General features: G+C 45.5%; 1 protein-coding gene across 1 annotated transcript; it reads left to right on the forward strand.

The window, feature by feature from the left end:
* The first annotated feature begins 21104 nt into the window (after nucleotides 1–21104).
* prxl2c (peroxiredoxin like 2C) lies at nucleotides 21105–23206 on the forward strand. The gene is given in 6 exon segments (NM_001165155.2): nucleotides 21105–21314; nucleotides 21651–21719; nucleotides 22153–22206; nucleotides 22323–22428; nucleotides 22534–22668; nucleotides 22897–23206. Coding segments are annotated over 6 exon segments (675 nt in total). The 5' UTR covers nucleotides 21105–21134; the 3' UTR covers nucleotides 23028–23206.
* The last annotated feature ends 40 nt before the right edge of the window (nucleotides 23207–23246 follow it).

Genomic DNA, 23246 nt, shown 5'->3' on the forward strand with positions numbered 1-23246 from the left:
AACAGGACATGGTAGAAATAGTTTTAGTTACAGTGGTCCTGGAATTCTCTCCTGAACATTTTATAATGAGACGATCTAGTTTCGTTGGTGGAGTTTTAACACTTGATCGCTGTATACAACATAGAAGAGTGTAATTGTTTTTAGGCCAGCTGTTTTTAGTCAAGATGTTTGTGTTTTTAATGTAATATGTAATTGTTGTACTGTATGTGTGTTTATAGTTTTGTTTAATGTTGTGTTAGTGTATGTAAGTTGTTTTGTCTGAAACGTTGTTTGGTTAGGTGATTGAATGAGGTAATATGTACTTGTAGGTTTGGTTAGGTGATTGATTGAGGTAATATGTGCATGTAGGTTTGGTTAGGTGTTTGATTGAGGTAATATGTACATGTAGGTTTGGTTAGGTGATTGATTGATTGAGGTAATATGTACATGTAGGTTTGGTTAGGCGATTGAATGAGGTAATATGTACATGTAGGTTTGGTTAGGTGATTGATTGAGGTAATATGTACATGTAGGTTTGGTTAGGTGATTGATTGATTGAGGTAATATGTATTTGTAGGTTTGGTTAGGTCATTGATTGAGGTAATATGTACTTGTAGGTTTGGTTAGGTGATTGATTGATTGAGGTAATATATACATGTAGGTTTGGTTAGGTGATTGATTGATTGAGGTAATATGTACATGTAGGTTTGGTTAGGTGATTGATTGAGGTGATATGTATTTGTAGGTTTGGTTAGGTGATTGAGGTAATATGTACTTGTAGGTTTGGTTAGGTGATTGATTGAGGTAATATGTACATGTAGGTTTGGTTAGGTGATTGATTGAGGTAATATGTACATGTAGGTTTGGTTAGGTGATTGATTGAGGTAATATGTACTTGTAGGTTTGGTTAGGTGATTGATTGAGGTAATATGTACATGTAGGTTTGGTTAGGTGATTGATTGAGGTAAAATGTATTTGTAGGTTTGGTTAGGTGATTGATTGAGGTAATATGTACATGTAGGTTTGGTTTGTCATGTACTGTCATGTTGTGTCTTGTTTCTGTCCTTTCCCTTCACCCTGTCTCCCTCTGCTGGTCGTTGTTAGGTTACCTTTTCTCCCCCTCTTTCCCCCAGCTGTGCCTTGTCTCCTCCTAACTACCTCGTCACCCCTTTTCCCACCTGTTCCCTTTTTCCCTCTGATTAGTCCTCTATATCTCTCTCTGTTTCTGCTCCTGTCTTTGTCGGATTCTTGTTTGTGTTGTTCATGCCTGAACCAGACTATCGTCATGTTTGCTGCAACCTTGTCCTGTCCTGTCGGAACCTGCCGGTCCATCTGAGCCTACGTTTTGTTTTGTTATTAAAGAAGCTCTGTTTACGTTAATTCGCTTTTGGGTCCTCATTCACGCACCGTAACAGGTTAGGTGATTGATTGAGGTAAAATGTATTTGTAGGTAGGGGGTGAAAAACAGAAAGTCCAGGTAGCCGCTTAATTAAATGTTTAGCAATCTAATGGTTTTGGAGTAGAAGCTGTTCAGGAGCCCTTTGGTCCCAGACCTGGCGCTCTGGTACTGCTTGCCGTGAGGTAGCAGAGAGAACAGACTGACTTGGGTGGCGGGAGTCTTTGACAATTTTTAGGGCCTTCCTCTGACACCGCGTGGAATGGAGTTGTAGACGAGGATGGGAAGTGCAGCAAAATATTATCATATTTGAATAGTGAAACTTCAAAATGTCCATCCCTACCAGCTATATAACAAACACCAAGCCTTAATCTGAACAACCTCTCACTCATGCAAATTATTTCCTGTCGCCAGGGGAACCTTTTTTAAACCACAGTCATTTCTTCCAACCAGTCTCTTTGTCCGACATGGACTGTCACAGTGTAATCCCCAGAACAGCTCAAATGGACAGTTCACTTCACAGACACTCATTTCTAGAAGCCAGTCGTGACATTTACAAAACTCATTGCTCGCGTCTCTCCATTTTCTCATTTTCTCTCTTCTTCCTCCATATTGATAGCAGTATGTTTAGGTCCAGTCCGCCAGCCAGGCCGTCAGAGGAAACACAGCATTAATAGACCTGATGACTTGTGAACCTGAGAGATGATCAACTGGATGACCCCCAACAGAGGGTCCTCACTCCTAACCACATGAAACAGCTTTCACAGGTTTTCTGACGGATCGATAGCTAGACTTCAAAGAATGCAGCAGAGAGAGGAAATGAGAGTACACAAACACACAGAGGGAAGAGAGAGAGGAAAAGAAAGAACAGGAGAGAAACAGGAGGGAGAGAGAGGAAGAGGTGAGAGAGAGGTGGAAGGAGACCTAACAGAGTGAAAGGGGGTAATAAATTGAGGTGAATGAGAGACAGGGAGAAGTGTAAGGTATATGAGGGTAAGAAGGAAAGGGGGAGCATGGGGAGAAAATAAGGGATGTGGGAGTCTGGGAGGTGAGGGAAAAGGAGAGTCTGGGAGGTGAGGGAAAGGGGGAGTCTGGGAGGTGAGGGAATCGGAGAAAATAGTGCCAATTTTCAACTGGATCACCTGGGGAGTGGGGGGGGCATCCAATAGCCTGCTCCCCTGTGTTGGGAGATAGAGATACAGGGACCAGCTTCCCATCAGCTCAGAAACACAGCAGATCTAACTGGTGGTTACCTCAACGATAGACAACCACAGAGAGGGGAAGGGGCAGAGTGAGAGAGAGGCAGAGAGAGAGAGAGAGAGAGGCAGAGAGACACAGAGAGCGTGAGAGAGAGATAACATGGGGAAGAGAGAAAATGAGTAGGTGAGAGAGAGAGAGACAGAGGAGACAAAGACACAGAGAGAGTGATAACATGGAGGGGAGAAAATGAGGGGGTGAGAGAGACAGAGACACAGATAGGGAGTGAGAGAGAGATAACATTGAGGGAGAGAGAGAAATGAGGGGTGAGAGAGAAAGAGACAGAGACACAGAGAGAGAGAGAGAGAGAGTGAGAGAGCGATAACATGGGGGAGAGAGAGAGAATGAGGGGTGAGAGAGAGACAGAGACACAGAGAGAGAGTGAGTCAGTTCCTGTCCTTTGTAATCCTTCATGTCCAGTAGCGAGTAATGTCACGTCATCCAAACAACATGTTCCAGCCAAAGTAGACACATTGTCCATGTCACAGACAGGAGGCTGTCACTGGGATGTTTTCTCTGGGAGGGAAGAAGGCTGGCTGTGGAGAGCGTTCCTCCAGTCCGCTGGTCAGTCGGTCCTACTTATCTCTAATCATTCCAAAATACTTCCTGGGACAAGTTTTCCAAGAAAGTGTCCAAGAAACTAACCAGTTGGGTGTTGTGTCAGAATAGATATCCTAGAACTAAGAATATTCATTACCTGTTCCCCTGTTCCGCCTTTGTTCTGGCCAGTTCAATCTGATATAGCAAAAAATACACAGATCACTCACCGCATCGGACCACTTGTCTGGTTTTAACTACACTGTAATGTTCACAAGCTGTCAGCCTATCAGGGAGGGAGATGAGGTATCTGTGACCGACCAATGGCTAAACAGACGCCATTCAATGTGACACCTCATCACCCAGAGCGTTCTGTGGTCCGTGTTCTGAGGTCCGTGTTCTGAGGTCCGTGTTCTGTGGTCCGTGTTCTGTGGTCCATGTTCTGAGGTCCGTGTTCTGAGGTCCGTGTTCTGAGGTCCGTGTTCTGAGGTCCGTGTTCTGTGGTCCGTGTTCTGTGGTCCGTGTTCTGAGGTCCGTGTTCTGAGGTCCGTGTTCTGTGGTCCGTGTTCTGAGGTCCGTGTTCTGAGGTCCGTGTTCTGAGGTCTGTTCACACGAATATAGCCGTCACACTCCACCCTCTGACAAGCTGGGAGGATTAGCCAAGATGGACAGGTCTCAGGGAAAAAGGAGAGGAAAATTCACATTTGCGACTAATTAGATCTAAATTGAGGGCACATGGTAATCTATTGTAGGTCATCTCCAAATCCATTTACACTTACACACATTTAAGCTAATTGAAACAGTGTTTAATCAGAACCGTGTGTGTGTGTGTGTGTGTGTGTGTGTGTGTGTGTGTGTGTGTGTGTGTTCATATTCTATCACCTCAATGGAAAATTAAAACAAATGTGCTTTGATTCCACCAGGAAAGGAGAGGCGGGCGGGAAATTAAAAGAGAGAGAGAGAAAAGTGCCTATGTTGCAAAATGTTCCTAAAATTGCGATATACTCATGTTTAATTTAAAGGACTAATGGAATAGAATTATTCAAGCAGAAGAATGGGTGTGATCTGTTGAGAAGATAGGCCTTGTCTGTATTGCATTTATAAAACTCTCAGCTCAACTTCCAGGCCGTCTCTCTCATAGGACACATTAATATGATGATGAGGAGGAGTTTGGTATTCTGTAAGTCTTTATCCTCTGAGGTAAACAGAGAGAGAACAGAATATGGCAAATCAACAAGAGCTCAAAACAAGGTTTGAAAACGGACAACAACAAATAGCTACAACTCTGACAGAGTCTAACTATGAGCAAGTCAAATAGGAGAACACAAACATACTTTATTCTTTACAGGTGATCCCAACATCTCTTTAAAAACCCACTTTTTTAAAGTTCTCTTTTCTTCTTCCCACACGCAGCATAGCAGAGAGAAACGTTAATCCAGTTCAAACCAGCCAGTTCACCTTGTTCTGTGTGGACACAGAGAACCGTCAGGGAGAAGAGAGAGAAAAAGAGAGCGTGGGTGCAGGAAAGAGAGAGAAATAGTGAGAGAAAAAGAGATACAAACATCAGAACTTCACCTGAGGGACTCAGAAATCACTGGAGCCCAAAAATAGCTGTTCTCTGAGTCTGTTCAGACTCCTTTGGCCAACACCCACAGCCAGCAAGCTCTGGCTAACCAGTTGAGATCTGACGGGGAAACGGAAGGTGGGACCTGGCTAACCAGCTGAGATCTGACAGGGAAACGGAAGGTGGGACCTGGCTAACCAGTAGGGATCTGACAAGGAAACGGAAGGTGAGAGCTGGCTAACCAGTAGAGATCTAGACACTGCATGTTCTGATGAGAGCAGGAAGCCTTGAGCCACAGAGGAGATAAACCACCAGCAGAGTATGATAGAGAGAGAGAGAGAGAGAGAGAGAGAGAGAGAGAGACAGAGAGAGACAGAGAGAAGACAGAGAGAGAGACAGAGAGAAGACAGAGAGAGAAAGGTTTTGAAAGGAGACAGAGAGAAAAAGAGAGCGAGAAAGAGAGAGGAGAGAGACCGCACAGAAACATCCCCCAGCTTTTTAATTATTAAATTAGAAGAAAGCCAGAAGGAGGGGAGGAGGAGGAACAGAGCGAGTGAGGGATCATCTCCATTCCTCATTGATTGAAAGAGAGAGACAGGATCCTGTTACATTACATTTGGGAGAAGAGAGTGGAGGCAAAAAAAGAGATGGGAAAAGGGAGGCATGAGAGAGAGCGAGAGAGAGACAGAGGGACCGAGAGACAGACAGAGGGACTGAGAGAGAGACAGAGGGAGCGAGAGAGAGACAGAGGGAGCGAGAGACAGAGAGAGAGGGAGCGAGAAAGAGACAGAGGGAGCGAGAGAGAGAGACAGAGAGAGACAGAAGTCGCAAGAGAGCGCGAGAGAGAGAGAGGGAGCAAGAAATAGACAGAGAGAGCGAGAGAGAGACAGAGGGAGCGAGAGAGAGAGGGAGCGAGCGAGAGAGAGAGAGAGAGAGTGAGGGAGAGCGAGAGAGGGGGGGAGCAAGAGAGAGAGGGGGGGCGAGAGAGAAAGAGAGAGAGAGAGAGAGGTGGGGCGAGAGAGAGGGAGCGAGAGAGCGAGGGAGCGAGAGAGAGAGAGAGAGGAAGCGAGAGAGAAAGAAAGAGAGAGGAAGTGAGAGAGAGAGATGGAGCGAGAGGGAGCGAGAGAAAGAGAGAGGGTGAACGAGAGAGAGAGAGAGGGAGAGCGAGAGAGAGAGAGAGGGAGAGCGAGAGAGAGAGAGGGAGCGAGAGAGAGAGAAGGAGAGAGGGAGAGAGAGAGAGGGAGCGAGAGAGAAAGAGAGAGAGGGAGGGGAGCTTGAGCGAGGGAGGGAGCGAGAGGGAGCAAGAGAGAGGGAGAGAGGGAGCGTTAGAGAGAGAGTGGGAGGAGAGCCAGAGAGAGAGAGAGAGAGAGAGAGAGGGAGTGAGAGAGGGAGGGAGAGGGAAAGAGACAGAGGGAGCGAGAGAGAGAGAGAGAGAGAGGGAGCAAGCGAGCGAGCGAGAGAGGGATAGCGAGAGAGAGAGGGAGCGAGAGAGAGAGAGGGAGCGAGAGAGAGAGAGGGAGTGAGAGAGAGAGAGGGAGCGAGAGAGAGAGAGGGAGCGAGAGAGAAAGAGAGAGAGAGAGGGAGCGAGAGCGGGAGCGAGAGAGAGAAAGAAAGAAAGAAAGAAAGAAAGAAAGAAAGAAAGAAAGAAGGAGGGAGTGAGAGAGAGAGAGGGAGCGAGAGAGAGAGAGGGAGCGAGAGAGAGAGAGGGATCGAGAGAGAGAGAGGGAGCGAGAGAGAGAGAGGGAGCGAGAGAGAGAGAGGGAGTGAGAGAGAGAGAGGGAGCGAGAGAGAGAGAGGGAGCGAGAGAGAAAGAGAGAGAGGGAGCGAGAGAGAGAGAAAGAGAGAGAGGGAGCGAAAGAAAGAAAGAAAGAAAGAAAGAAAGAAAGAAGGAGGGAGGGAGTGAGAGAGAGAGAGAGAGAGGGAGTGAGAGAGAGAGGGAGCGAGAGAAAGAGAGAGGGCGAGCAAGCGAGCGAGAAAGAGGGGAGAGGGGGAGCGAGAGAGAAAGAGAGAAAGAGAGCGAGAGAGAGAGAGAGAGGGAGCAAGAGAAAGAGAGAGAGGGAGGGGAGCTTGAGCGAGGGAGGGAGCGAGAGAGAGAGAGAGAGAGAGAGAGAGAGAGAGAGAGGGAGGGGAGCTTGAGCGAGGGAGGGAGCGAGAGGGAGCAAGAGAGAGGGAGAGAGGGAGCGAGAGGGAGCGAGAGAGAAAGAGAGAGAGGGAGGGGAGCTTGAGCGAGGGAGGGAGCGAGAGGGAGCAAGAGAGAGGGAGAGAGGGAGCGAGAGAGAGAGAGTGGGAGGAGAGCCAGAGAGAGAGAGAGAGAGAGAGAGGGAGTGAGAGAGGGAGAGAGAGGGAAAGAGACAGAGGGAGCGAGAGAGAGAGAGAGAGGGAGCGAGCGAGCGAGAGAGGGATAGCGAGAGAGGGAGAGCGAAAGAGAGAGGGGGCGAGAGTGAAAGAAAGAGAGAGAGAAAGAGAGAGAGGGAGCGAGAGAGAAAGAGAGAGAGAGAGGGAGTGAGAGAGAGAAAGAAAGAAAGAAAGAAAGAAAGAAGCGAGCGAGAAAGAGGGGAGAGGGGGAGCGAGAGAGAAAGAGAGAAAGAGAGAGAGAGAGAGAGAGAGAGAGGGAGCAAGAGAAAGAGAGAGAGGGAGGGGAGCTTGAGCGAGGGAGGGAGCGAGAGAGAGAGAGAGAGAGAGAGAGAGAGGGAGGGGAGCTTGAGCGAGGGAGGGAGCGAGAGGGAGCAAGAGAGAGGGAGAGAGGGAGCGAGAGGGAGCGAGAGAGAAAGAGAGAGAGGGAGGGGAGCTTGAGCGAGGGAGGGAGCGAGAGGGAGCAAGAGAGAGGGAGAGAGGGAGCGAGAGAGAGAGAGTGGGAGGAGAGCCAGAGAGAGAGAAAGAGAGAGAGAGGGAGTGAGAGAGGGAGAGAGAGGGAAAGAGACAGAGGGAGCGAGAGAGAGAGAGAGAGGGAGCGAGCGAGCGAGAGAGGGATAGGGAGAGAGGGAGAGCGAAAGAGAGAGGGGGCGAGAGTGAAAGAAAGAGAGAGAGAAAGAGAGAGAGGGAGCGAGAGAGAAAGAGAGAGAGAGAGGGAGTGAGAGAGAGAAAGAAAGAAAGAAAGAAAGAAAGAAAGAAAGAAAGAAAGAAAGAAAGAAAGAAAGAAAGAAAGAAAGAAAGAAGGAGGGAGTGAGAGAGAGAGGGAGCGAGAGAGAGAGAGGGAGCGAGAGAGAGAGAGGGAGCGAGAGAGAGAGAGGGAGTGAGAGAGAGAGAGGGAGCGAGAGAGAGAGCGAGAGAGAAAGAGAGAGAGAGAAGGAGCGAGAGAGCGAGCGAGGGGGAGCGAGAGAATGAGAGGGCGAGCAAGCGAGCAAGAGAGAGAGATAGGGAGAGCGAGAGAGAGAGGGAGCGAGAGAGGGAGCGAGAGAGAGGGGAGAGGGAGGAGAGGGAGAGCGAGAGAGAAAGAAAGAGAGAGGGCGAGAGAGAAAGAGAGAGAGAGAAGAAGAGAGCGAGCGAGGGAGTGAGAGAGAGAGAGAGAGAGAGAGAGAGAGAGAGAGGGAGGGGAGTGAGAGCGAGCGAGGGAGGGAACGAGAGGGAGGGAGGGTGCGAGAGGGAGCAAGAGAGAGGGAGAGAGAGGGAGAGACAGCGAGAGGGAGCGAGAGAGAAAGAGAGAGAGGGAGGGGAGTGAGAGCGAGCGAGGGAGGGAGCGAGAGAGAGGAAGGGAGGGAACGAGAGGGAGCAAGAGATAGGGAGAGAGAGAGGGAGGGAGCGACAGCAAGAGGGAGCGAGAGAGAAAGAGAGCGAGAGAGAAAGAGAGAGAGAGGGAGGGGAGTGAGAGCGAGAGAGAAAGAGAGGGATAGCGAGAGAGGGAGGGAGCGACAGCAAGAGGGAGCGAGAGAGAAAGAGAGCGAGAGAGAAAGAGAGAGAGAGAGGGAGTGAGAGAGAGAAAGAAAGAAAGAAAGAAAGAAAGAAAGAAAGAAAGAAAGAAAGAAAGAAAGAAAGAAAGAAAGAAAGAAAGAAGGAGGGAGTGAGAGAGAGAGGGAGCGAGAGAGAGAGAGAGAGGGAGCGAGAGAGAGAGAAAGAGAGAGAGGGAGCGAAAGAATGAAAGAAAGAAAGAAAGAAAGAAAGAAAGAAAGAAAGAAAGAAAGAAAGAAAGAAGGAGGGAGGGAGTGAGAGAGAGAGAGAGAGAGAGGGAGTGAGAGAGAGAGAGGGAGCGAGAGAGAAAGAGAGAGAGGGAGCGAGAGAGAGAGAAAGAGAGAGAGGGAGCGAAAGAAAGAAAGAAAGAAAGAAAGAAAGAAAGAAAGAAAGAAAGAAAGAAAGAAAGAAAGAAAGAAGGAGGGAGGGAGTGAGAGAGAGAGAGAGAGAGAGGGAGTGAGAGAGAGAGGGAGCGAGAGAAAGAGAGAGGGCGAGCAAGCGAGCGAGAAAGAGGGGAGAGGGGGAGCGAGAGAGAAAGAGAGAAAGAGAGAGAGAGAGAGAGAGAGAGGGAGCAAGAGAAAGAGAGAGAGGGAGGGGAGCTTGAGCGAGGGAGGGAGCGAGAGAGAGAGAGAGAGAGAGAGAGAGAGAGAGGGAGGGGAGCTTGAGCGAGGGAGGGAGCGAGAGGGAGCAAGAGAGAGGGAGAGAGGGAGCGAGAGGGAGCGAGAGAGAAAGAGAGAGAGGGAGGGGAGCTTGAGCGAGGGAGGGAGCGAGAGGGAGCAAGAGAGAGGGAGAGAGGGAGCGAGAGAGAGAGAGTGGGAGGAGAGCCAGAGAGAGAGAAAGAGAGAGAGAGGGAGTGAGAGAGGGAGAGAGAGGGAAAGAGACAGAGGGAGCGAGAGAGAGAGAGAGAGGGAGCGAGCGAGCGAGAGAGGGATAGCGAGAGAGGGAGAGCGAAAGAGAGAGGGGGCGAGAGTGAAAGAAAGAGAGAGAGAAAGAGAGAGAGGGAGCGAGAGAGAAAGAGAGAGAGAGAGGGAGTGAGAGAGAGAAAGAAAGAAAGAAAGAAAGAAAGAAAGAAAGAAAGAAAGAAAGAAAGAAAGAAAGAAAGAAAGAAAGAAAGAAAGAAAGAAAGAAAGAAAGAAAGAAGGAGGGAGTGAGAGAGAGAGGGAGCGAGAGAGAGAGAGGGAGCGAGAGAGAGAGAGGGAGCGAGAGAGAGAGAGGGAGCGAGAGAGAGAGAGGGAGTGAGAGAGAGAGAGGGAGCGAGAGAGAGAGAGCGAGAGAGAAAGAGAGAGAGAGAAGGAGCGAGAGAGCGAGCGAGGGGGAGCGAGAGAATGAGAGGGCGAGCAAGCGAGCAAGAGAGAGAGATAGGGAGAGCGAGAGAGAGAGGGAGCGAGAGAGGGAGCGAGAGAGAGGGGAGAGGGGGGAGAGGGAGAGCGAGAGAGAAAGAAAGAGAGAGGGCGAGAGAGAAAGAGAGAGAGAGAAGAAGAGAGCGAGCGAGGGAGTGAGAGAGAGAGAGAGAGAGAGAGAGAGAGAGAGAGAGAGGGAGGGGAGTGAGAGCGAGCGAGCGAGGGAGGGAACGAGAGGGAGGGAGGGTGCGAGAGGGAGCAAGAGAGAGGGAGAGAGAGGGAGAGACAGCGAGAGGGAGCGAGAGAGAAAGAGAGAGAGGGAGGGGAGTGAGAGCGAGCGAGGGAGGGAGCGAGAGAGAGGAAGGGAGGGAACGAGAGGGAGCAAGAGATAGGGAGAGAGAGAGGGAGGGAGCGACAGCAAGAGGGAGCGAGAGAGAAAGAGAGCGAGAGAGAAAGAGAGAGAGAGGGAGGGGAGTGAGAGCGAGGGAGCAAAAGAGAGGGAGGGAGCGAGAGAGAGAGGGAGCGAGAGGGAGCGAGAGAGAGGGGGAGCGAGAGTGAGCGAGAGGGAGTGAGAGAGAGAGGGAGAGAGGGAGGGACCGAGAAATGTCAAATGTATCTCACGTCATCTATCAGCGCAGCCGATATCCCCTTATACACAAGCTAAGGTTAGGGTTATGCATAAGGTTAGCAGTGTGTTTAAGGTTAGAGTTAAGGGTTAGGTTTAAAATCAGATTTGAAGAAGATAAATTGTAGAAATAGGCGGGGTTTATGACTTTGTGGCGCTGGTAACTAGTGACGACCCTACTTTGCAAACTGCAAGTGTAATTTTTAATTGGTTAGCCTAGGCTAATAACCCCCCTAAACATAGGCTCACCATTTTGCATATTTTATATCACAGTTCTTTTCTCTTGTTTTTACTATAAAATAGGTGTGTCTTGACTGTGATAAGGGTTCGGCAAATAACAGCAGTCTGCTAAATGAACAAAACAAGGCTGTCGACCATCAAGCACCACTGTTGAGGTTACTGCCTTTTAATAGATTGTGTTCCACAATATAATAGAACCAGTTAATATTACGATTTGAATTAAGGACTCTTAAAATGGCACTTGTTTTTTTATTCACCGAATATATATGGGGCAATTTAGCAATTAGGATTCGTTATCTGTAATGGTTATGATAAATTAGGCATTGTTGCACACTGTTGGCATATGGATATATCAGCACATATCTGTTCCCCAGCACGGGCCTTGTGTTAAAAAAAATTGCTGAGTTTTTGGGAAGTAATTTCATTTATCATAACCATTACATGCAAGTACTCGAACAGTCAAAAAATGTAAAATTCCCATCCCTAACTCATAGCCTACTAAATTCTCTCCTCAAAACATTTTATAGGCTAGATTCCTTAGGGCATATAGGACAGGCTAGTCAATATGTTTATCCTCAGCCTGCACTAAATGTCTGCAAATGGAAATACTTGAATCCAGTTTTCTAGCTAAACACAGGAGACAACATGAAAACCAGCAGCCTAACTCTAATCCAGAGATAAGGACACTTGTCCCTAGACCTACAAGACAATTGTAAATAATTCACCTTGCCCACTTTCCTTTTTAACGAGGTGAAATCAATGCTTTAATCTGGTCCTACATTTCTCATTAGAAAAGATATCGAGCTATTAAATTCTCAAAACAGAGATAATGAGAGTCTTCTACGGAGAGGAGAGAGGGAAGTTTCCCTGGCCTTCTTAATAGCAGGCCAAATTAATGACAATATCAGGCCAACACAATGAGTGCGGCTAGACATAACAACTCCAAAAAATATTCACAACCCACTTCTCTCTGGCACAATATAAAGAGGAAGCCAGAAAACCTTCCAGCAGTCTAATGTCTGAAATTGATCCCACAACATTAGAAATATTATTAGCGCCGAAATGAATCTCTCACCTCACTATAATACCTATTTTCACAACTATTATGGTGATGAATGAGATTTTAACAAACTGAGCTACTGTTAAACAACTTTAAGTGGAACTAATTAATCAAGAGCATAATCAACCTGAGAGGAGAGAGAATATTTAGAGGAAAGGAAGACAAATGCATTAGGTTAGAGAATAATGAGGATTATGATGCAATGCTGCAAGGCCTAGATAGACTTGGAAACAGAAGTCCATTGCACATCTCAATACATACAGTACATATCCAGGAAAGCTTTGCATGGAACTGCCAAAGGTAGAGGATTCTAGCCGGCCACTGTGGCTTAGTTAAAATCATTTTAAAAATGATCTGACCCATGTATCAAGCCTCTCACAGAGTAAGACCTGTTGACTGTCCGCGTTCAGTAGTGGAGGAACAGTGACCTCCAGTGGTTGAGGAGAGACAGTGTCAGGGATCGTTCAGAAATTACACTGGGAACTGAGTGCATTACTGCCAAGTGCCGAGGCAACATGTAAAACTGGGTAGGCTATAACAGTCATCAAGTGTTCCAGTCGTTCCTAGTCTTTTTGACAGCCTACTTTGGGAAAGAAGTGGACATAAACTTAAAATGGGGCCAGAGATTCAGGAAGTCAGGATGTCCAAATCCCCTGCAGAACAGGAACACAACCTCGACACTTGCAGAGTAATGGTGTCTAACGAAAGTGACCAAGACCCCACCACAACACAACCAGCTAACACGGGAAGCTAGCTCAGAGATCACACTCTGTGTGTGTGTGTGTGTGTGTGTGTGTGTGTGTGTGTGTGTGTGTGTGTGTGTGTGTGTGTGTGTGTGTGTGTGTGTGTGTGTGTGTGTGTGTGTGTGTGTGTGTGTGTGTGGGAGATTAATGTAAAATCACATCAGTGGATCCGAGGGGTATTCATTATAAAGCCTGCATTGTCAGCTGGCCTGGCACACAACCCCAGGGTGTTGAATATTCATCTTTACTTGTTGTGTTTATGCAGACCCCCCACCCCCTGTCATCACACTGCACTCTAACAGGGACTGTCCCCAAAACACCCTGAAAGCACCAGCCCAAACACACAGCAACAGTCATACACACATATAGTAGTGGCCAAAAGTTTAGAGAATGACACAAGTATTAATTTTCACAGTCTGCTGCCTCAGTTTGTATGACGGAAATTTGCATATACTCCAGAATGTTATGAAGAGTGATCAGATGAATTGCAATGAATTGCAAAGTCCCTATTTGTCATGCAAATGAACTGAATCCCCCAAAAGCATTCCCACTGCATTTCAGCCCTGACACAAAAGGAGCAGCTGACATCATGTCAGTGATTCTCTCATTAACACAGGTGTGAGTGTTGATGAGGACAAGGCTGGAGATCACTCTGTCATGCTGATTGAGTTTGAATAACAGACTGGAAGCTTCAAAAGGAGGGTGGTGCTTGGAATCATTGTTCTTCCTCTGTCAACCATGGTTACCTGCAAGGAAACACGTGCCGTCATCATTGCATAAAAAGGGCTTCACGGGCAAGGATATTGCTGGCAGTAACATTGCACCTAAATCGACCATTCATCGGATCATCAAGAACTTCAAGGAGAGCGGTTCAATTGTTGTGAGGAAGGCTTCAGGGCACCCAAGAAAGTCCAGCAAGCACCAGGACCGTCTCCTAAAGTTGATTCAGCTGCGGAATCGGGGCACCACCAGTACAGAGCTTGCTCAGGACTGGCAGCAGGCAAGTGTGAGTGCATCTGCACGCCCAGTGAGGCGAAGACTTTTGGATGATGGCCTGGTGGCAAGAAGGGCAGCAAAGAAGCCACTTCTCTCTAGGAAAAACATCAGGGACAGACTGATATTCTGCAAAAGGTACAGGGATTGGACTGCTGAGGACTGCTGAGGTTGCTTCTTAGCCAAGGGAGTAGGCTCACTCACAATTTTGCCTAAGAACACAGCCATGAATAAAGGATGGTACCAACACATCCTCTGAGAGCAACTTCTCCCAACCACCCAGGAACAGTTTGGTGACGAACAATGCCTTTTCCAGCATGATGGAGTACTTTGCCATAACTAAGTGGCTCGGGGAAAAAAACATTGATATTTTGGGTCCATGGCCAGGAATCTCCCCAGACCTTAATCCCATTGAGAACTTGTGGTCAATCCTCAAGAGGCGGGTGGACAAACAAAAAAACACAAATTCTGACAAACTCCAAGCATTGATTATGCAAGAATGGGCTGCCATCAGTCAGGATGTGGCACAGAAGTTAATTGACAGCATGCCAGGGAGGATTACAGAGGTTTTGAGAAAGAAGGGTCAACACTGTAAATATTGACTCTTTGCATCAACTTCATGTAATTGTCAATAAAAGCCTTTGACACTTATGAAATGCTTGTAATTATACTTCAGAAGTCCATAGTAACATCTGACAAAAATATCTAAAGACACTGAAACAGCAAACTTTGTGGAAATTAATATTTGTGTCATTCTTAAAACTTTTGGCCACGACTGTACATGTCATCCAAAATGCACACAGTGCTCTCCCTTAGCCTGTGCCTCTTTGCATGTTTTCAACAGATTTTGTTTTGAGTTTGGGATTTGCGTTCCATTTGAAACAGATGTACCACGATCCCAACAGCAAAAATACCCCACCAACCCACACACAGTAAACACACATCCCAAATGAAGCTGTTACACACGTCACAGAGACACCACTCAAAGTTTATCTAGTAGCCTTTGGGACCTTCCAGAACATTTCCCTATCCCTTTCATGGGTTAAAATTAATATGTGAAGGCAACGTTTCCCCTACCACTACAGAGACAGAGCGTTGGTCTGCCAAGTTCTGCAGGTCAACTGGTGTCAACTGAACACGGATGTCGCCTAAGTTCTGGTAAGGGAACTCACCATTTTGTTCTCCTGCATGTAGATTCTCTGCAGCTTGGGACATCCCTTGACCAGAGACACCATCCCCTCATCAGTTATACTGTAGCACTGGCCCAGGTGGATATCCTTCAGCTCTGAACCGTGCTCTCCCATATTGTGCCACGAGAGAGGGAGGAGAGGAGGAAGAGAAAAAGAGGGAAAGTAACACTTGTTAGTAACACTTGTTGCAAAACTTGGTTGATCGATTGAGTGGAGAGCGAGAGAGAGGAAATAAGGGGGAGGAGAGAGAACCTTTGAGTGCCTCCTCCATCAGTTAGCCCTGGTTGCCCACATGGACCTTGGCCAGCAGAGGGCAGTGGGAGGCCAGGGTGCTGAGAGACAGGTCACTCAGCTGTTTACAGTGTACCTCTGAAGGCCGGAGCAGTGGGTTGCCAAGGAACACACACCGTGGTCCTGCACGCCACAACGTGAGATGGTCAACTCCGTCACATTCTGCCTCCGAGATGCTATCTTCACCAGGAGGTCATCATTTACCTGAGGGTGAGTGAGAGAGAGATATTGTGGCTTAAGGTAAGGTTTGATGAGAAAGTGGTCCTTCTTTTCAAATAATAAACTTTTTATAAAATACATGAACATTACAAAAGAAGAAAAGAGGTTTACAAACATTCTCTTGAAAATTCAATGTTACCTTAAAAAATTCTCAAATATTCTACTCACTCGTTGTAGGCCACTGAGAACGATTTGCTTCCAGAACTGGAATTCTAAGCAGAGGTCCCCGCCAGTACTTACAGACCAGCGAGGCACACAGACAGCGCTCCTTCACCGACAGGTGGGAGAACAGCTGAGATGAACAGAACACACAATAACATTTACAGATTGTGCATCCACCCACATCCAACCCATTTCAATTGTGTTTTTAGGCTAAAAGGATTTTGAAAGCATCTAATCAGGCCCCCAAAAAGAAACTGCACCCTAATGGTAACATCCTACTTTGAGCAGCATGGAGGAGGGGAGGCGGTTGATGCTGGATGTGTCAACCATGTGGCAGCCCCTTCCCTGGTAGTCGTCACAGTCATGCAGGCAGAAGGTTGAGGAGTCAGAAGCGAATCGCCATCGAGAGCCATCCCAGAGCAGTAGTCGAGGAGGAGGAGGGCAGGGGACAGAAGTGGAGTTGGCAGTGGCCAGTCCCAGGGTTAGAGGAGGCATCCCCACCTCATCCTCTGTTCTCCAGCCCTCCCTCAGGGACGGGAAAGGCACATCGCGGCCGCTTACAGAAAGCACATCCGCACCTCTGAACACTTCCTCTTACACACCTAGGAGAGAAAGAAGGACCAGACACAGACCAACGAGAACCACATGAAGAGGGATTAGACGGATGATATTAGAAGCGACACCAGGACGTATTATGGTACTGGAGCAAACTGCTCAGACAGTGCCGGGTGATTTTCATCCTTCATCTCTAATCAGGGACTGATTTAAACCTGGGACATCAAGTCAATGAATACTCTGGCCAATCAATGACATAATTAAACAATTAACTAATTCAGCAGCACTATGAATAAACCCTTTGTAGTTTCTCACCATCTCAGCGTAGTCACTGTCACTACTAGCCACAGACATGGGCACAGCTACAGCTTGCACTGGAACGCCTGCACTCTGGAACAGCGCTGGTGGTGGGATCAGCATAGCCGGCAGAGCCGTCAGTAGACTCCTCCCCTAGCCCGGCCCTCACAGATATCTAGTTCCCGCGACAGCATGAATTTGGCACAGTCCTCAGGGGAAGTGAGAGCAGCGTATCGCCCGGTGAGCTCCGAGAGAAGAGAGAGAAGGGCATAAATTAATAGAATTCATCATGACACTTTATATTAAACTGTACAGATTATAGATATGTCTTGTGTGGAAGAGATCTAACACAGCTAAACACCGCAGCGCCACATAGGTATGAAAAAAACACTATAAAAGTGTTACCAAAGACTGTTACGAAGGTTGCTAAACCAAAATGTCTGCCTTTAAAATGTGACCCAGATGAATTTGGGCTATTCAGAGCCGGAACACCTTCTACGGGGATAGACAAGTGTGATTCCAGTGAGTCTAACTCGAGACCCAGAAACGGAATGCGTTGAGATGGAGTCAGGCAGCTCTTGTTCTATTTCCTATGAAGCCTAGAGACTGAGTATGGGAGACCAGAATGTATGCGTGTAACACTGCTTGCCCCAAGCCCGTCCAATGTAATAGCCGGTGGCTTGTGGGCATTCTGAATTCATAGACTTGGACGTGTTTGCTGAGGACAGATACATCTAGAACGGGGGGTCCAAGTCCCGACCCCTTCTCGGAACCAGGAAATACCGTCTGTACCAGCCATTCCGGATCCGACATAGACACCACTCGGATTGGCCGTGTCTGGAGACTAGAGGTCGACCGATTATGATTTTTCAGCGCGGATACCGATTATTGGAGGACCAAAAAAAGCCGATACCGATTAAATCGGATGATTTTTTTATTTTTATTTGTAATAATGACAATTACAACAATACTGAATGAACACTTGTTTCAACTTAATATAATACATCAATAAATCAATTTAGCCTCAAATAAATAATGAAACATGTTCAATTTGGTTTAAATGATGGAAAACAAAGTGTTGAAGAAGAAATTAAAAGTGCAATATGTGCCATGTAAGAAAGCTAACGTTTAAGTTCCTTGCTCAGAACATATGAAAGCTGGTGGTTCCTTTTAACATGAGTCTTCAATATTCCCAGGTAATACATTTTAGGTTGTAGTTATTATAGGAATTATAGGACTATTTCTCTCTATTTCATTAACCTTTTACTATTGGATGTTCTTATAGCCACTTTAGTATTGCCAGAAACAGTATAGCTTCTGTCCCTCTCCTCGCCGCTACCTGGGCTCAAACCAGGAACACATCAACAACAGCCACCCTCAAAGCAGCGTTACCCATGCAGAGCAAGGGGAACAACTGCTCCAAGTCTCAGAGCCAGTGACGTTTGAAACGCTATTAGCGCACACCCCGCTAACTAGCTAGCCATTTCACATCAGTTACACCAGCCTAATCTTGGGAGTTGATAGGCTTGAAGTCATAAACAGCGCAATGCTTGAAGCACAGCGAGGAGCTGCTGGCAAAATGCACAAAAGTGCTGTTTGAATGAATGCTTACAAGCCTGCTCCTGCCTACCACCGCTCAGTCAGACTGCTCTATCAAATCCTAGACTTAATTATAACATATTAACACACAGAAATATGAGCCTTAGGTCATTAATATGGTCGAATCCGGAAACTATCACCTCGAAAACAAGACGTTTATTCTTTCAGTGAAATACGCAGTATTTTATCTAAAAGGTGGCATCCATAAGTCTAAATATTCCTGTTACATTGCACAACCTTCAATGTTATGTCATAATTACGTAAAATTCTGGCAAATTAGGCGGCCCAAACTGTTGCATATTCACTGACTCTGCGTGCAATGAACGCAAGAGAAGTGACACAATTTCACCTGGTTAATATTGCCTGCTAACCTGGATTTCTTTTAGCTAAATATGCAGGTTTAAAAATATATACTTCTGTGTATTGATTTTAAGAAAGGCATTGATGTTTATGGTTAGGTACACATTGGAGCAACGACAGTCCTTTTTCACAAATACGCACCGCATCGATTATATGCAACGCAGGACACATTAGATAAACTAGTAATATCATCAACCATGTGCAGTTAACTAGTGATTATGATTGATTGACTGATTGTTTTTTATAAGATAAGTTTAATGCTAGCTAGCAACTTACCTTGGCTTACTGCATTCGCGTAACAGGCAGGCTCCTCATGGAGTGCATTGTAATCAGGTGGTTAGAGCGTTGGACTAGTTAACTGTAAGGTTGCAAGATTGAATCCCTGAGCTGACAAGGTAAAAATCTGTCGTTCTGCCCCTGAACAAGGCAGTTAACCCACCGTTCCTAGGCCGTCATTGAAAATAAGAATGTGTTCTTAACTGACTTGCCTAGTTAAATAAAGATTAAATAAAGGTGTAAAAAAAAAAAAAATATTAAATCAATCAATCAAATAAAAAAATTGGCCAAATCTGTGCACAAAATACCGATTTCTGATTGTAATGAAAACTTGAAATCGGCCCTAATTAATCGGCCATTCCAATTAATCGACCTCTACTGGAGACAGGAGGATATTCCTTCTCTCAAAATGGGCACTGAGGCCTTGGTAACAGTTGACGTGAGGACACAGCAGAAGTGTGGGTGAAGCGCAACAAACTGTAGCCTGTACCCCAAATTCACTGTTCGCATGATCCAAAGAAATGTGTGCCATTGGTTGGAGCAGACACCAAGCCTCCAGTCAAGTGCCATCTGAAGATGTGTGACGCTACGTTGTGGACTGGGGGAGATTGGTTCTTTTTCCCATTCCACCACGTGTCTGAATGTGGAGAAGAGACATTTGACATCGTGGAACTTTGTTTTGACACAAGTGTGTTTATGCACCAAGGTTTGCCTAAAAAAAAGACCCATGAAAAGACTTCTATCATGAAGGTTATCATACTCAAAAGGCATAGGTACCGGTGCCACAACACCTTGCAACAATCAATCAAATGTATTTATAAAACCCTTTTTGCATTAGCAGATGTGACAAAGTGCTGTACAGAAACCCAGCCTAAAACCCCAAACCCCAAAACCCCAAACAGCAAGCATTGCAGATGTAGAAGCACGGTGGCTAAGCACAGTGGCCTAGGCAGGAACCTAGGAAGAAACCTAGAGAGGAACCAGGCTCTGAGGGGTGGCCAGTCCTCTTCTGGCTGTGCCGGGTGGAGATTGTAAGAGTACACGACCATTAAGGCACAATTGTTCTTCAAGATGTTCAAATGTTCAAAGATGACCAGCAGGGTCAAATAACAATCACAGTGGTTGTAGAGGAGTAAATGTCAGTTGGCTTTTCTGTCCGGAGCTGCCAGAGTCTCCCGTCTGTCCTGAGCTGCCAGAGTCGCCAGTCTGTCCTGAGCTGCCAGAGTCGCCAGTCTGTCCTGAGCTGCCAGAGTCGCCAGTCTGTGAACACTTACCACGCTGCACCTTGGTCCTCACCTTCTTCCACAGACGACGGCCGTTACATTAGGTCTTAGTGTTTTTTATTTAAATTGACTGATTTCCTTTAAAAAACTGTAACAGTAAAATCTTTGAAATTGGTGCATCTTGCATTTATAATTTTGTTCAGTGTACATAATGACTGTTGTTTAGGGGATAAGAAGTATAACAAACATGTCAGACAAGTTATTTCCAAATAATTATTCCTAGAACAGTTAATTCAAAATGAATTATATCTGTCAAATGTTTGATGCATCTGTAACCAAGAAAACAAGAACAACATATTTGTCCTATACCACTGATGGCCAAAGAGAACCATTTTAAAATTCGACATATTTATTCTTCAAATTAATTTTAAAGAATCAAATTCAATGTAGCGTGTAATGACTGTACATTTTGTGGGAATGACATTGAAACTACTGAACATATTCTATTTTGCTGTGATCGATCATATCACCTGTTTCTGGTATTTTCAAAGAATATGAATTTTGCCAATTTCACAGACAATGATGTCAAATTTGATTTATTCTAAGATGTAAATTATTTAAATTTCATAGTAGACATTTGAAGACTATCTTATTATTGATAAGAGAGCTTTATATTTTTTTGCAATCATTAAGATTTGTTCAAAACAAACATGCCCTGAAACGCAGTGCTGCCTTTGATACATACAAGCTGATATGATATATATATATAATTGTATGTACAGTATACAGTATAAGACCCCTGTGACGTTTGTATTAAATATTATTTTTTTTCTTAAACATGTGTTCTTGGTTATGTTCTTTGCTAACATAACCAATGCATTTTTGAATGTCATTTTGAATGTATAATTAAACGTCCAAATGTAGTATGGCTGACGCGCGACCAACTTCGAGCTGCTGGTGTGCCTAAATGAGAATCTCTCCTAGACTTTGCACGCAACGGTCATAGGATGAAACCCCCGTCACAGCTGTTTTCTCTCCTTCTTTATGCTAGAAATTACACACAGAGCGACACAGGTAGGCCTATTCTTTTAGCCTTTCAGGTTGCCCAAATTGGTCCATATGCCTGCTTTGTTAAAAGTGGGCTATAAAATGAACGTGTGTGGTGAAAGTCTAGCTTACGGGCAAATAAGAGACATTCGAGGCAAGACTGCACACGAACATGGGCGTGAATAGTGTTCAGTAGCCTACTCCTGAACTGAAGCCAGATAACGCTTCAACGGCAAGTCCCAAAATAGCATGGGCAGGGCGGCCTTGGAAAAATGAAGCTACCATGAACTGCTGCGATGGCGACAGATCCACCTATAACGCAACAAATAACGAAGGATCATCCAGAGATCAAGAGACCACCCGTAAATGTTCGTCTTGAGGATGTAGAGGACTGTTTGATTTATGACCGACATGGAGTCTCAACTTTCTTCAAAGAGTTATACCAAGACAGGAAATCAGTCGTTATTTTTGTTCGGGTAGGAAATATTAGGCTATTTTACGGTATATTCACTTTACACTTGACAAAACATTTAGACTATCCTGCATAGCCTACACTCAGAAGTATTTGTGGCGTTGGGGCTAGGTTTTTAAACCGTATATATTGATCTAATAGTTGAAAAAGCAACATGCTTCTGGCAGCACTGCGCAGGCAACAAAGTAGCCTAGCTAGCGTACTGTTCAGCGCAGTCAGACTAGACAGATTTTGAGTACACGACATGCACAGGTGTTTACTGTTCAAAGAGAGGGAGACTATTAGAACGAATAACAGCAGACACGCTTCAAATTCCTAAAGAAACTCTGTATTTCGACAGAATTTCTTGTGCCACACCTGCAAAGAATATGTGGATGATTTGAGCAGAATACCAGCGGAAATTCTAAAGGTGAGTGGTGAAGAGTTGTTTTTTCTAATAGGGACAAGTTTCCAATTGTTACTTTCTTCAGTCTATAACTGTCTTTATTGAAAAACATTTGCAGTATTAGATGAACTATAATTTAGATACTAGATACTTTAATAATGTCTACATACTGTTTACCCACTATTCCCTACTCTGACATTTCACGTTCTGACATTTCTTCATTTCTTTCTTTTTACTTTTTGGATTATGTGCATATTGTTTTTTATTGCTAGGTATTAGGCCTATTACTTCACTGTTGGAGCTAGAAAAACAATAATTTCGCTGCACATGCGATAACATCTCTGAACGTAACCAATAAACTTGGATTTGATTTCAGTGACAAATGTGACATAGCCAACAATATAGGCTATAACTTGTTATGTCTAACTTGATGAATGTTTTCATATATTCAATGCAGGAAGCTGGTCTTAGACTGGTTGTTATTGGACAATCCTCTCATCATCATATTGAGGTAGGCATATTCAATGTGTCATTCGGCAATTATGTCAATGTCAATAATACTTGTAAGTGTCTTGTTTGTTGTGTTGTTGTGCAGTGTCTGACGTGTGTTTTCTCTGTGTGATGTAGTCATTCTGCTCACTGACTGGCTACACTCATGACATATACGTCGACCCAGAGAGATGCATATACAAAAGACTGGGGATGAGGAGAGGAGAGATGTCTGTGGAATCAGGTGAGACATTAATTCTGTCTTTTGTTGTATTCCTGAAATAGCAATAGTCTACTCTACATAAAAGCTGTAATAAAATTAAATGTAAAATAATGTCTGTCTGTCTAGCCAAACCTAGCCCTCATGTGAAGTCAGGTATGCTGGTGGGCCATATGAAGAGCATGTGGAGGGCCATGACCAGCCCTATATTTGACTTCCAGGGAGATCCTCGACAGCAGGGTGGAGCCATAATCGTTGGCCCAGGTAACTGCATTGTGCTATTACAGTGTTGTTGATAGTATTAGCTATAGCTTACAAATAGCCTACTGTAGTACATGTGATTCAAATCTTGGGCTATTCTATAGGTTTTATGCACAGTGGTATATCCCTTTCAATTTTTACATTTGTCTAAAATTGAGTTTGGTCAGTATCCAATATGGCATATGTTGTGAAGATCTGTCTATTAGTGTGCAAATCTGTCGTTCTGCCCAGGCTCTGAGGTCCATTTTGCCCATTTTGATATGAACCGGCTGGACCACATGCCCATCAACTGGTTGCTACAGCTGTCCGGAGTACAACACACACTGGACCTCAGTGATAAGCCAAAGATCATTGTTGTGTAGCCCACTTGTGTATCCTGCTTTGTTTTTGTGCCATGATGAAAAACATGAATCTCATGTCAATAGTAAAAATGTTGTTTTGAATACAAAAAACAGTCAGCCACCCTGGCTTGACACTGTGTTGGAGATGCATACTTAATTGTCTGATTATAATCATGTACATAAAAAATACTTTCTTTTTCACTGCTGCATCTTAGTCATAATTGTCATAATTCAATGGCT

Source organism: Oncorhynchus mykiss, chromosome 11 (genome assembly GCF_013265735.2).
Source record: "Oncorhynchus mykiss isolate Arlee chromosome 11, USDA_OmykA_1.1, whole genome shotgun sequence".
NCBI lineage: Eukaryota > Metazoa > Chordata > Actinopteri > Salmoniformes > Salmonidae > Oncorhynchus > Oncorhynchus mykiss.